General features: G+C 41.2%; 1 protein-coding gene across 1 annotated transcript; it reads right to left on the reverse strand.

Moving 5' to 3' along the window:
- Positions 1-11874: 11874 nt before the first annotated feature.
- LOC147607666 (pathogenesis-related thaumatin-like protein 3.7) lies at positions 11875-12916 on the reverse strand. The gene is made up of 2 exons (XM_086790606.1): positions 12574-12916; positions 11875-12475 (listed from the first exon to the last, which is right to left on the reverse strand). Exons 1-2 carry the CDS (start codon positions 12629-12631, stop codon positions 12021-12023), a joined length of 513 nt encoding a protein of 170 aa, XP_086646732.1. The 5' UTR covers positions 12632-12916; the 3' UTR covers positions 11875-12020.
- Positions 12917-14576: the final 1660 nt, after the last annotated feature.

A 14576-nucleotide genomic window follows, 5' to 3' on the forward strand; every position in this document is an offset into this window, starting at 1 on the left:
CCTAATAGTACATTGGTGCCCAAAGTTCTCAATGCATTGCTGGATTCTTATTAGAGTTTTGCCTCTACCCCTAGACTCATGATGAAGGGAAATCCAAATTCCCTTACATTTGATGAGCTGGTTTCAATACTCTTGCAAGAAGAGCAGTCTAGGCAAAACAAATTTGTTATGCGAGTTGGTGACCAAGCTTTTGTTGCTAGTCTTAGAAAGGCAAAAGTAAAGCTTCTTCGCATGGTGGCTATAAGCCAAAATTAGAATCCTCAGGTAAGGATGTAGAGAAAGAAGGTTTTAAGCCTAAAAAGAAGGCCAAGTGTCACTATCGTATGAAACAAGGACACTATATAAATGAGTGCAAAAAAAGGCTAGAGAAGGAGAAAAAGAAAGCATTGAGCATGGTTGTTGGCTGATGCATCTACACCAAGTGCAGAGAAGAAGGAATCTACAAGTTTTTCTCAAGATGTAGATTGGGCATGAACTGTACATTTTTTGTAGTTATGACCCTTCTGTTCATGATGTATGCACTTGGGGGATTCACTAAATGTAAATCCTCTATATCACGTGCGTTTAAGGCCTAATTGAAAAACCCCTTATCTGTAAGTTTTGCATGAATAAAACACACCCTTTATCTATTCAATCTATAAATACCCTCTTTAAATGTTACCCTTCTATATGTAAAAAATGTGTAAAAACGGATATTTAAAAACTCCTTATGTTGAACCCACGGGCTATGCTTACATATTTATGAGTGACCCCGTAGAGTATATGCATGTGAGGTGGCCGAATCAGATGCTTGGTACTTTGACATTGGTGCTAGTATAAGCAGATTACTTCACAAAAAAAAGTGTTCTCATCTATGGAATCTATCCCAAGTGCAGGAACTGTCACATGTGCAAATGGTGCCTCTCAGATCCTCTCAAAGGAGTTAGTAGAGTTGTGCTCACTGCTACAAATGGGGGCGCATTTACTCTTTCTAAAGTTTTATATGTGCCAAGTATTAAGATGGTGAAATTTGTGGATGATAGATGTACAGTTCAGGATAAAAATGATGTTTATTCTTTCATTTTCTTAGGTACCTTGTTTCATGGCCTATACAAGATGGATGTATTTGAGAAGTTGCAGTATGATGCTTGCTTAGTCTCTACAACTCGTGCTATGAGTCATGCAGAATTATGGCATACATGATTTGGCCATCTGAATTATGGCAGTTTGTTATGCCTTCAAAGGCATGATATCGTGTCATCTGAGTTGCCAACTCTTGAGACTCCTGCTAGACATGTATGTGAGGAGTGTATTCTTGGTTATATACATCGGACATCATTTCCAAAGGATGGATCTTTGAGAGCTATTAAGAAATTATAGCTTATACATAGTGATGTATGTGGTCCTATGAGGACACTATCTATTGGGGGAAATTTCTATTTCGTCACTTTTATTGATGATTACTCGAGAGATAGCTGGGTGTATCCATTAAAGCAGAAGTCAGAGGTTTTTATGTGCTTTAGGCACTTTGTACACATGGCTAAAAATGCATGTGAATGTAAGGTTGGCACCTTTCATTCAGATCGAGGGGGGGAGTATATGTCCAAGGAATTTCATGCATATATGGTTGAAAAAGACATAAGGCATTAATGTACAATGCAGGGATTTTATATTCCCGTGATCACAAAAAATTTTTTGTTAATAACATGTGTGAACATGTTATTAACATGTTCACATGTTAACATGTTCACAAAAAAGCCGGTGGCAAGCGACCTGGTAACCGGGAAAAATCCCGCCGGGCTTTTGCTGTAGCCCGGCGGGCCTGGCGGGCTTTTCTGTTCCCCGACGGGTCCCGGAGGGGTCGTCACATATCCCAGCGGGGTACATTTTTCTATATATATGGGCCCGGGGGGCCCTTTGGGATTTCATTGCTGACAGCATACACAGGTAATAAAAACTTGTGTGTGTGTGTGTGTGTGTGTGTATGTGGGTGTGTTCGTGCGGGCAACCGCCCACTGTCGCAATGCGCGGCAGGATGTGGGTGGTCCGCCACACGAGGGATGTGTGTGTGGGTGAGTTTGTGCGGGCAGCCGCCCATTGTCGCAATGCGCGGCAGGATTTGGGTGGCCCGCCACACGACTGGTGTGTGTGTGTAAGGCCATTCTTCGGAATGGTGCTTACCCTGGGGCACTTAGTCGGTAACGCGGCTAGTGTGTGTCCTATGGTAAGTATGGCACGCAGTAGCGGTACTAGTCGGTAACGCGGCAAGCATAGTATCGTTATGGCGATGTCACCTTCCCTTCCCTTCCCTTTGTCAAATGCGGACATATGGTCGGTAACGTGGCCAGTGTATGTTCGTATCTTATTGAAATTCCCATAGAATCGAGCGGCATTTTGTCGTTAACACGGCAAGTTGGTGTCGTCCGCTAGTGCATAAAATGTTTTTTGCATATTGCGGCATTTGATCGTTAACGCGGTCGAAAAAGTGTCATAAATTTGCTTGCGTGTTTTGGCATATGATCGTTAACGCGGTCGAATAAATGTCGTAAATTTGTTTGATTTGACTTGTATTGTTTTTATTGTGTTTGATCCATGCGATACTTGGTTGCTAACGCGGCATTAGTATTTCAAGGATCAAAGTTTACATCATATTGTCTAAACGTTTTATTTTGTAATATCGTGATTCGTAACTCGAAAAATATGAATCTGTCTCTTCTTACCCCCCTCTCTCTCTCATGATACACTTCACAACTCTTTCTCTATCTCTCTCATGATTCACTTCACAACACGATAGATGTGTAGATAATGATTTTTTTTTATTTTTCTTAAAATACACATAATTTTTAATAATTTCTTTTTTCTCCCTCTATTTACTTAAAAATTAAAACAATACATTATTTTTCTCTTTAGGAACTCACAAAAACATTAAAAATGACATTTAATGTTACTTTTCTCTATCTGTCACAACTCTCTCTTCCTCTCCTCTCTCTCTCTCTCTCTCATGATACACTTCACAATTCTCTCTCTCTCTCTCTCTCGCAATGATACACTTCACAACTCTTTCTCTCTCTCTCTCTCATGATACACTTCACATCTCTCTCTATCACGATAGGTATTTAGATGAGGAGTGCTTTAGGATTACAAAACATTATTTTTCTCTCTTTAGGAACTCACAAAACTATAAAAAATGTCATTTAATTTTTCCTCTCTCTATCTGTCACACCTCTCTCTTCCTTCCCCCCTCTCTCTCTCTCTCATTCGATAATGTATACACTTCGTAAGTAATAATGCGCTTGTTGCGGTTGTCCCACGTTCGATAATGTATTGCATGATGTTGAGTTCAGTAATATTGTTTGATATATTCTGTTTTTGATTGATCATTGATAAGTAATGATACACTTATTGCTGTTTTCTCATGTTTGATGATGTATTGGATGATGTTGAGTTCATTAAAATTATTTGATATTCCGTTTTTGTATGAACATTGACGATATTGATATACTTGTTGCTGTTCTCTCACGTTTGCTTGATGTTTATTTCAGTAATGTTTGATATTCTTTTTTTTGTGTTTAGTGACATTTGCTAGATTTACGAAGACGATCAACATGCTTTCTCCCGAAGAGCGCAAAATTGTTCTGCAAGCAATTCGCGTTGAAGCGGTCATCACGGTATCACAATGTACTGATGATGTCGTCAAAAAGATCAACGAGTCTGAGATACTCATGCGAGATCTCATAGACCAAATATGGGAAAATGCACAGCGTCGGCTTCGAAGCGGAGGCAACGCTGAGCTGCTAGATAGACAGAAGATAGCAGATTTCAACCATCAGCACATAACACGAACCATTTTGGGGAGCATGCGAGTAGCGTGCAGTGATCTTAGAGATGCTGCCCCGCCTGAAGCCAACATGCAACGTCTACAGTTATGGGACGTTGTATGGAGCGAGCAAAGGGCCAAGAGCAAGCGCATGAAGGCGTTGGATGCAGAGTCCCTCCCCAAAAGAGTGCGAATTGCCCAGGACGTTGCTGCAACGTCCAGTCAGGCAGATGCAAGTGGTACATGTGTCATTAATCGTACCATCTACAATTCTATATGCACACATCTTATTGGCATCCCGCACGAAGCTCTTCACGAAGGACGAACAATTGGCTCCGGTGTGTTTGGAATAGTAAAAGAGTATGCAATTAAAGGTATATCATTTTTACCGGAGCACATCACTTTTTGCGGAAAGCACTACAAAGGAGAAGGCAGCGCGAAGTTCGAGAGCTTCCAAGCAGAGCAGGGTATGCAAGTGCTACATCCATCGATTGTCCGATGCATTGCCTTTACAAAAGAGGCTCCTTGGATCACAATTTTCCCGTACTATAATGGCAGCGCTCTTGGTGATACTCTTCTGAAGGTTCCCTTCAGATTCAGTGAGTTCACCAGAGCCATTTTTTGTTTGGATCGAGGATGGAGACAACCCCCGCCTGATAATATCCCTTTAGGTCATCTAGAACTTTCAAAAATAAAAGAGGTAGTAATAAATATGCCACATATTATGCATGCCCTGGTGGAAGGGATAGCGGCAGCACATATGGCAGGTATTGTACATACCGACCTACATCCTTTTAATGTAGTGTTGGATTATACAAAAAAGCTAAAGCCACGCATAGGTATTATCGATTGGGGGTTGCTGCTAAGAGCGCCCAAAAAATGGGTGTCTCTCAATTTTGTTTTTGAAGCAGACAAGAACCCGGAGAAGGTGGCACAGGCAGTCTCCTACGCAGACAGAGAGCGAAATAAACGGCCGTGGATAGCCCCACAGCTTTATGACCTATTTTTGGCAGATGCATACACTCCTGCATCTGACGTTTTTGCCTTGGGATATTTATTACAAACTTTATATGACTTCTGGAAGAAAGTGCAAGAGTTGTGGATGGATAATAGTTCCCATGACAAAGTTACCATGGATACTATTATTCATAGAGTCAAAAATTGGATGTTCCTGCCTAATCGCGATGAGCGAAAATCAATTTTGCAAGTAGTTGAATTTTTTAGATCACTAAATACTGACCCTACGAGGGCACAACGTCCTCTTGTAGAGCTATCGGTGGCATTCACCCCAACTTTGTAATAATACAGTACCAAGGGATTAAGTTTCAGGAATGGCATTTTGTTTCTCTCTTCAAAATTTGATGTGTCCAATGTTTCAAAATTTTGTTTCTCTCTTCATTGAGTCTTTGCAACATCTCTCTCCTCCTGTGGTGTTTAAGTTTATGTTTCCTCTTCAAAATTCGATGTGCGAGCATTGTTTGAAGTGTTTTTGGAGTCAAGTGGATACACTTCATCGAGTCTTTGCAATACATATCTCCTCTCGTAGTGTTTGACTTTAAGATTTTGAGATTATGGTCAATTTATCTTACGTTGATCTTTACAGTTCATTAAAATCCTAAAGTCATTTACGTTCATGCAGATATGGAGCAGGCGCAAGCGAACGAGCATCAGGAGTTAGCCAAGAAGGCTTACGAGCGAATGAAGGCCCTATCACATGGCCTGACAGCCCGCGAAGCGACATGAACAGCATGCAGGTTATCGAAATGGACAAATCCAACTTATGCCCAGTGGAAAGACATAAACAAACGCGTGACTACAGAGATGATAAAGGAAATATGGCCATGTCCAGATGGCGAAATTAAGAAGGGAAGATGGAAGATTTCTCGGTGCACCCACAACGATATCAAAACTAATGCCGAGCGCATTTTCTTGGAGGTGTACGGACGTCCTCTCCATAACGCCGACGCTCCACTGTATTTTGCTAAAATGTTATATGCTCAATTTATCTTACAAACTCCAGTGGACTTCGCCTCCAGAGAGGCCACTGTCAACACCCACGACATTCGTGAAGAGACAGTGACATTTACACGAGAAGAACTTGCACTCATGGTGGAGGGCGCTGGATTGGAGTTAAACCAGGTTAAAGAAAGCTTAGGGGCCCAGTTAGCAGAGAAGGAGAAAGAAGCTGACCGATTAACTCAAGCGTCAACTCCTCCCCCGGCCAATAGAGGGATTCAAGAGCAGCTAACAAAGATCAGCCAAGATGTACAGAGCATCTCTTCACGTATTGCTCCTGTGCGCCAAGGAAACCACATCTCTCATTTTTTGATACATCCTGATCTTGTGGGAGTTTCTGCTGAGGCTACAAGTTCCTGCACCCTCCAATGTCCTGTATGTTACAAAGTATTCGATGGGTGGAGCGGCCAGTATATACTACCATGTGGACACTACTACCACTTAATATGTTTAGTGAGACAAATGCAAAATACTTCTACATGTGCATTGTGCAGTGTCCCAATAAATCAAGGTATTTATACAGTGTTCGGCATGGCTAGCGAATATAAACCACCAGGACCTTTAGATGCAACTCCGAGTGCAATTCGTAATTTATTTCAAGATGAGAGTTAAGAAAAACAAATCCTACTTTTGTATTGATAATTTCTTCAAATATGATCATTTGTACAAGTACTTTTTATTAAATTAATGAAGTGACTTCTTCCTCTATGTCAATATCTTGCTCCAAAATTCTTTCACCGTTTACTCTCTCGTCTGCTAAATTAAGCTCATCTAAGTCAATGTCTAAATTGTCTTCTATCTCAAGGGTGGTGCACAACGTACGTCCAACATCAAAGTTCTCGTCTACTACATCATCACAATTGTACATCCATCTGGGCATATCTTCTTCATACTCTTCGCTTTCAATGTCTCGCAAGATCTTTTCATTGCAGTACATGTAAACAAGTTTATCTGCTCGATCTGCAAGAAGTCGATTGCGAATAGTACTATGAATATATTTATACATGCTCCAGTTCCTTTCTGAGCCTGAGTTTGAAGAGCACTGACTTAGAACCTTCATCGCAAGGTTGCGCAATAAAGCATAATGCTCACCACCATTCATCATCCACCACTTCCATGCAGGTTGCTCTTTGGCCATTTGTTGAACAAGGGAGTTGGAAAATAAACCTTCTTTCAACTGAAATGAGGTCATCTCCTTTATGCACTGTACACGATCATCATCATTATTATAGAAAGTGTTTACCACTTTATAAAAATCTTGCACCACCTCAACGTTGGACATCAAATCCATATTCCAATATTCAGGATCTAGCATGTAAGCAGCACTGTGCAGTGGCGAGTGCGCTCCAATCCATCTAGCATGAAAGTACTTCAACAGAACTTTTCTTTGTCTACTAGAGAATGGTACACGCCATTGCTTTTCCACCACTGAATGCTCTAATTTCTCAGGACACTCCAAACTCCGCTGGACAGTCCACCATTGCATCCATGCTTTTTTGAGATTAGGCGCTCTTTGATCAAGACTTCGTACAGCATACATAACAGGCATCATTACATGGTATGCATCCATCACACTGTTCCACCAACTTCTTCTCGTAAGCGCTCCCTTCAAGACTTTGATTTTCTCTTTCACTTTTTCAAGTTGAGTGTTCTCCCAGTCATGAAATGCCATGCATGTAAATGTTTCACAAACTGCATCTTTATTTCTAAGAAGAGACTGAAAAGTGTAAAAGTGAGTGCAAAACCTAGTCTCCGCTGGAAGCTTTAACATAACTGACATGCGAGGTCGAAACATATCTAAAACTCTCTGTCTCTTGAGCATGAATTTCACAAGCTGGCGAGCAGTGTCGACGATCGAGGCAAACCATTTGGTATCATCAGATTTATACCAATCTTTTAATACAAGATTCAAACTATGAGTATTACATCCTACCGGAAAAATATGTGGATATTGTCGCTGTAGGATTCTGGATGCATTTTTACAATTTTTTGCATTGTCCATGACGACTTGGACTACATTCTTGGCACCCACTTCCTCTATCACAGAGCTAATGACTTGAGCAATGTAAGCCCCAGTTTTGATTGAACCAGCTGAATCCACGGCACGGATGAAAGTCTCACCTCTAGGTGAAATAACCATTACATTAATTAATGGTTTTCTTTGCACATTAGACCATCCATCACTTACTATACTACATCCAGAAAGCTCTATATTGCTAAGAATTATTCTTTGTACACGTTCTTTTACTGACGCATAACATTTCTCTAATAGATCATTTCGCATAGCATGGTACGTAGGTGGTGAAAACCCTGGTCCAAACTCACCAATTTTCTTCCATGCTCTCTTCCAATGGTCACTGTCCACCATCATCATAGCACTCCCAGAAAAGTAAATCGCTTCAGCGAGGACGAGTTGTGCATCATCGAGTCGACCTTGACGTAGGCTTTCTTGCAATGAAGTTTGACGCATGGGTATATTTCCTACGTCAAAGTGTCGCTTGCAAGAAGATGCACTGGGTAGATTACTTTCTGGTTGCACATTGCCGTTCGGGGTACAAGTAGGCGATGTAGCGGGAGTTTGATGATTAGAACAACAGTGTTCTTGCTGCCTTGATACATTAACGGTAGGAGTGTCATGTTTTCTTGAATCTTTCTTTTGCATTTCTTCTCTTATGCGTTTGGCCACTATAGGTGCAGAGGGGTGGGTACATGACTTTTTCTTCGGTCCACCTAAAAAGTGTTCTCTTAGTCGAGGAGCCCCACTTGATTTTACTGCATGGCATAGCTTGCACTCCCAATCTATGAATCGATCACCAACGTTAATTGCATATTGCCACTCTATCCCAGGTGTCTTTTTTTTCCTGCTATTTGAAATTTGGACTCTATTGGAGGTACCACTGGATCCAACATTGTCCTCCATCTCAACAGATAACCTATTCAACCAAGCGTATAACAATGAATACACAAATGAAAAAACAACAAATCACTCACGTATAACAAAACATACATTAGAAAACAAATTACTTCGAAACTATCTTGACAAATACAAAAGATCATCACATAACACAAAACTACTTCAAACTATCTTGCAAGGTCTTACTACAAAACTACTTCGAAACTATCATGCACATTGCACTCCCAATGAAGGATGCCTTTTGTACCCAATTAAGGATACTTTACACAATCAAAGATCTATACTTGCCCAATACTCTAGTATAGGACAATAGACCTTCTTTAACATTCACAAAAAAAATCAAAGATCTATGCTTGCCCAATACTCTAGTATAGGACAATAGACCCTTGTCTACTCTAAACTATATCAAGTATCAAGAACCAATACAAGCCCCTAAGCAGGACTCTTGGCTCCATCAAACCATTCATAAAGCAGAATGAGGTAGATTACGTACGTGGCTCAAATGCAAAGCTGGATGACTCCAAATTTGTCCCTAAATCTCCGCAAGTATTAGCTACGAACCACACCCTGCCCCCAGTTCAAAGAACTAAGGACGAGTGGCTCAATAGCCTTAGGAGTGCCTACAAGGAAAGACGACAGCCCCTAAAATAAGGACGTTCTTCCCAAGAGGACACTTCTAGCAACTCGAGAGCTCTACAAGTACTTTGAGGAGAGATATCACGCCCCAAAACAAGGACTATCTTCCCAAAAGTTGTACGATGGGTGTCGGGCAGTGTTTATATACAGAATAGTACCCCGCCGGCATTTCCTCTTTTTCCCGGCGGGCCCGCCGGTCTTTTATTTTTCCCGGCGGGCCCGCCGGGAAAGGTGAAAGCCCGGAGGTGTTACTGGAGTAGTGGGTTCCGGCAGGTCATTTCTCAGGTCATGTGAATATACATTGTGATCACAAGTTTTAATATGTTAACACTAGGTTTTGTTAACGTGATCACGAAATTGTGAAGACGTTAATGAAATCCCTGGTACAATGCCATACACACCTCAGCAAAATGGTGTGGCTGAGAGGAAGTATAGGTCCCTCACAGAGATGGCACGATGTATGGTGAAATCCCAAGATTTATCTCATGGTTTTTGGTTAGAGGCAACTATGTGCGTAAACTGTGTTAAAACAAATGCCCTACCAAGGCCTTGCAGTCTAAAACTCCTTATGAAGCTTGGCATGGCAGGAAGCCTTATGTGGCTCATTTGCATATTTTTGGTTGTCTTGCTTATGCTCTTGTGCTTGAGCAATAACATAGTAAGCTTGATAAGGCCGTTGTTATGGGCTACCACACCTCCAAGAGGAAACTCAACACATTCACCTAAAGGATGAGCAATAGATCACAAATGTCATAGGGCACTTACCAATGCTTCAAACTTGAGTCCCTTGAGGCCTCCAAGCTTTCTTGTTAAGCTCCAACCTCCAACCTCCACCTCCACGCTATCACCGTAGAGTTGCACGCTTTCCTCTACAAATGGGTGCTTGTATTCTTTGATGATATTTTGATATATAGCAAATGGGAGAAGGAGCACTTGATGCATGTAAGGATTGTTTTGGATGCTTTAAGAGCCAATGTTAGGATCTTTTGACGATTGGTGGTTTCAAAGACACGTCTACAACAATTATTAGTGAAAATTAAAGGAGAGCATTTGTAAAATTGAATGACAATTTAAAGACTCTAAATCATAGTAAACATGTTACACATCCCAATCATAATCCAAATTAATGATTCAAAATACCAAGCCTCTAATTCAAAATACCAAGCCTCTAATTCATATGGCATAAATAATATAGCTTTAATGTGCCAAACAGCTTTCTCTCTCTCTCTCTCTCTCTCTCTCTCTCTCTTTCTCATTCTATTTCATTATCTCGAAAACCTCTCGAGAAATTACAAAACATGATAAATCCTCAAACTTTGACATGATAATGCAAGGGGGTGTGAGCAAGAGAGCGGGTGGGGTGCGTAGAGAGTGAGAGAGATGAGTGATGAGTGAGGGGACAAGGGAGTGGCATTGCATGCAAAACTAGGTGGTTTTGTGTATAATACGACCCCCCCCCCCAAGCCTAGTTTTGCATGGAATAGCACTCCACAAAACCCCAAAAAACTTGGAAAAACCTCAAAAAAACCTGCTTCTGACATGTGGGAGTCACATTCCTTCTCCTTCAGTATAGATATAGATATAGCAAGACTAACACATTTAAAGTAAGGATCTTTTGATGATTGGTGGTTTTAACGATGCATCTTAAACAATTATTGGTAAAAATTAAAGAAGATGGAGCATTTGTAAAATTAAATGACAATTTAAAGACTCGAAATCATAGTAAACATGTTACACATCCCAATCATAATCTGGTTAATAGAGAGGGTTAAATTTCCATTGATGACCCTCCTCTAAAGCACATATAATTGCTTAGGGTAATGGACAGATGTGCTATTTATAAATTAGGAAAACATATTTTGAAGGAAAAAACCTCGCTTTTAGAAGCAAAATGTAGCTAAGGATTTATTAGAAAGGTGTGACACCATATGAGAAGACTTCTTTATTAATCACTATGGCTCCTAACGGCTCCCCAACATGGAAAAAAATAATAGCTTGTGATCCACAAAGGCTCTTGAAAATTCGTCTCATGATAGGAATTTTTTTCTTGATGCATAGAAAATTTCTATGGTGTTAGAATCTCAATATCTGGCAGCACTGATCGAGAGATGAAAATATCTCCATCTCCATCTTCACAAAAGAGAGAGAGAGAGAGAGAGAGAGAGAGAGAGAGAGAGAGAGAGAGAGAGAGAGAGAGAATTGCATTTAACGACATCTAAGTGCTGGCGACGTCCGTCAAGTTCTTTGCCACCGGTCGAACTTTTTGGAATCATGTGTGAGATACCACTCCGTCTAGTGTGGTCCGATCGATCACTCTTTTGATGGTCAGAGACATGTGCGTAGGCGAGAGCGCGAGAGAGAGAGAGAGAGAGAGAGAGAGAGAGAGAGAGAGAGAGAGAGAGAGAGAGAGCTTTCGGTCATAGAGAGGAGAAATTCTCTCGATCCCAGTCAACTGCGAGAGAGAGAGAGAGAGAGAGAGAGAGAGAGAGAGCTTTGTGCATCTTCTGTAAACAATTTTATTTTAAAATGCTAATAAGCTTAGCTTTTGTGATGTTGGCCATTTTTCATTTTTTTGCGCCCCTATTACTATGAGTTTTACAAAGGACCTCCACATTATTTAGTAAAGGGCATGCATGCATAACACAAGTGGCATGGAGCTCATGAGGCGCACATGTAGACGTCGTAGTCGGTGCCCGTGGCGCAGGCCTTGGTCTCGTCGGGGCCTCCGGTGTAGTAGCAGGCGCCGGAGTTGGCGTCAGTGCACTCGACGGTGGGGCAGTTGCCGTTGGTGGGAACTGCACTCATGGCGCCGTTATAGCCGGCGATTTTGGAAATGTCGTAGTAGTCGTTGCCGCCGCTGCTGTCGACCGTAATCTCGAATTGCGTGACGCCGGAGGGAGGCCCTGTGTTGCAAGCCTGCCCGCCGCACCCCGTGTTTGTAATCGCCCACATGGTGGCCCCCACCCAGCTCCCCGAGGCGTCCACCGACCATGTGCCGCCTGAGCCTTGCTCCGAGCATGCTCCGCCCACGTTGGGCACCCAATACTTGAAGCACACCGTGGAGCTGCACTGGTTGTGCATGCGTATTGTCGTTGCCTCCGCTCTCATCATCTCTGCAATATGCAAGTAACGACAGCAGACGACGTCATTCACGTCAAACCAAGCGCGCATAGTACACACACACACACACAGATCAATATAGGTGCCTTACCGAAGCTAATGAAGCAGCAAGTCACCATTACACACAGTATCGCCTGCACTCTAGCCATGGCTGCTGCTGCTGCTGCCTCCGCCAAATTCAGCTAAAATTGGTGTGTTTTGTGGAATCACCTTGTCGCGCAGCTCTGTTTATATAGGCAATCTATGCGTGCATTTTAGGCTTCTATTTTCTTGCAGGGGCGGGTCATTTGCCTGGTTTCATGAAGTGCGCCTCCTTTTTCAACACGTTCTCAACTTTCCGTTTCACGATTGAAGAGAGAGGAGTTACGACACAGCTGCTATTGACAATATGTCCCCCAATTTTGGTTTTCTCCATGAAGACAACCAGATCAAATGGGACTCTGCAGACCCAATCGCTACCACGCCGCGCACACACAGCATACCTACCCAAGTATATGATGATAGCCTCAGTCAAGAATGGAACTCTCTAGGAGGCTACCATGTTTTATTAAAAACTTTCCTTTCTTTTGAAGCGCAACTTCTTTTTCCCATTCTTCTTCTTGTGGTGGAGATGTTGACCCCCTGGGAAGGAAACTCCAATCTTCAAATTCTAGCCATGCCTCTAAATTCAAAAGGAACTTGTGACACAAGGCTAGATTCAAGAAAAAAAAAAAAGAAGACTTTGCTAGTCTTTGCTACAAAAATGTATATATCAAACTTCCTAGTTGTTAATGTATATATCAAACTTCCTAGTTGTTAATGTAGCAAAAAATTCTTATATAGACGTCAAAGTCAACGGTTTGAATAGCTATATAGATTAAGTACACCTTTGGTAGATAAGAAGAAACACGATCAATTGACTTGGAACCCCGTAGGAATGAATGTAGAAAAATTATACTAGATAAGAGATAGGATTGCTTTTTATAAAATGCTCTCAAGCAAAATACAATATATACAAATCTACCTAGCTAGCATTTCATCAATTTATATTAATTAGATAAAATAGCATAAAAAGTTACTGTTGAATATGTCAACATTGAACTAATTCTTGGATAGCCACTACCTTCAACTAATTCTTGAATAATAGTTATAGTTCGTTTTTCTAATAATAAAAGATCATTGATATCTTTTTGAGGAGTAATTTGTTTATGCGTAGTCTCTAAAAATCTTTCTTTTAACACTAGTCTCTAAAAATCTTTCTTTTAACACTAGTCTTTTAGCAAGAAACCTTAATGTCCCTTTACTACTAGCATTGTTTGAAGAATTTGATAATTCAAAGCATAACTTATTTTCTTATACTATTTTCAAAGACTTGAAACTTCATGGAGAGATTCAAGTTTAGCCATTATGAATCCCCAAATAGAGAAAATAAGTATTTTTTATCACCTTTTTTACAGCCACAGTTGAGTGTATGTGGCTCAGACGTCTTGTGGCTGATTTGGGTGTTGGACAGTCATCTAGCACTATGATTTTCACTGGACATCCAGAGTGCATTAGCAGCAAGGAACCCAGTGTTTCATGCTCGCACGAACCCAATGTTTCATGCTCACACTAAGCACATTGAGGTACATTACCATTATGTCAGGGAAAGACTCTCTATAGCAGAGATCAGCTTGGTCTATGTGCCTACACATGACGACATGGCATATTTATTCACGAAGGCTCTTCCTCATGAAAAGTTTGAAGCTTTTCGTAAATCTTTGGGCTTACTGCCTTTTCAGGATTGATCGCCCATACTTTGTACATGTTCACATCATCACTCGAGGGGAGGTTTGTAGCATTATATGGTAGTGATCAGGGATTTCACTGACGTAAATGAGAACATGTGAATAAGTTAATAACATATGTTAATAACACAAAAAACCTTGTGATCACATGTTATATTCACAAAGCTTTCACAAGGGCCTAAAAAAATTATCTTTGTCGGGCATTAAAAATCTTCTTAGGTGGCGACTGACTTGCTATTATGTGAAGATGGTAACATGAAAACATGTGAATAGCTTATTCCCATGTGTAGCCAAGCTTTTAAGGGGTTCCCAAATGGCAAGTGACCTG

Source organism: Cibotium barometz, chromosome 55 (genome assembly GCF_041138505.1).
Source record: "Cibotium barometz isolate CiBa-2024 chromosome 55, ASM4113850v1, whole genome shotgun sequence".
Lineage (NCBI taxonomy): Eukaryota > Viridiplantae > Streptophyta > Polypodiopsida > Cyatheales > Cibotiaceae > Cibotium > Cibotium barometz.

Coding starts and splice junctions, on each gene's coding strand:
- LOC147607666 (XM_086790606.1), bottom strand. CDS start 12,631: ATGGCTAGAGTGCAGGCGATACTGTGTGTAATGGTGACTTGCTGCTTC. Junction 12,476..12,573: donor TTGCTGCTTCATTAGCTTCG/GTAAGGCACCTA, acceptor TGCATATTGCAG/AGATGATGAGAGCGGAGGCA.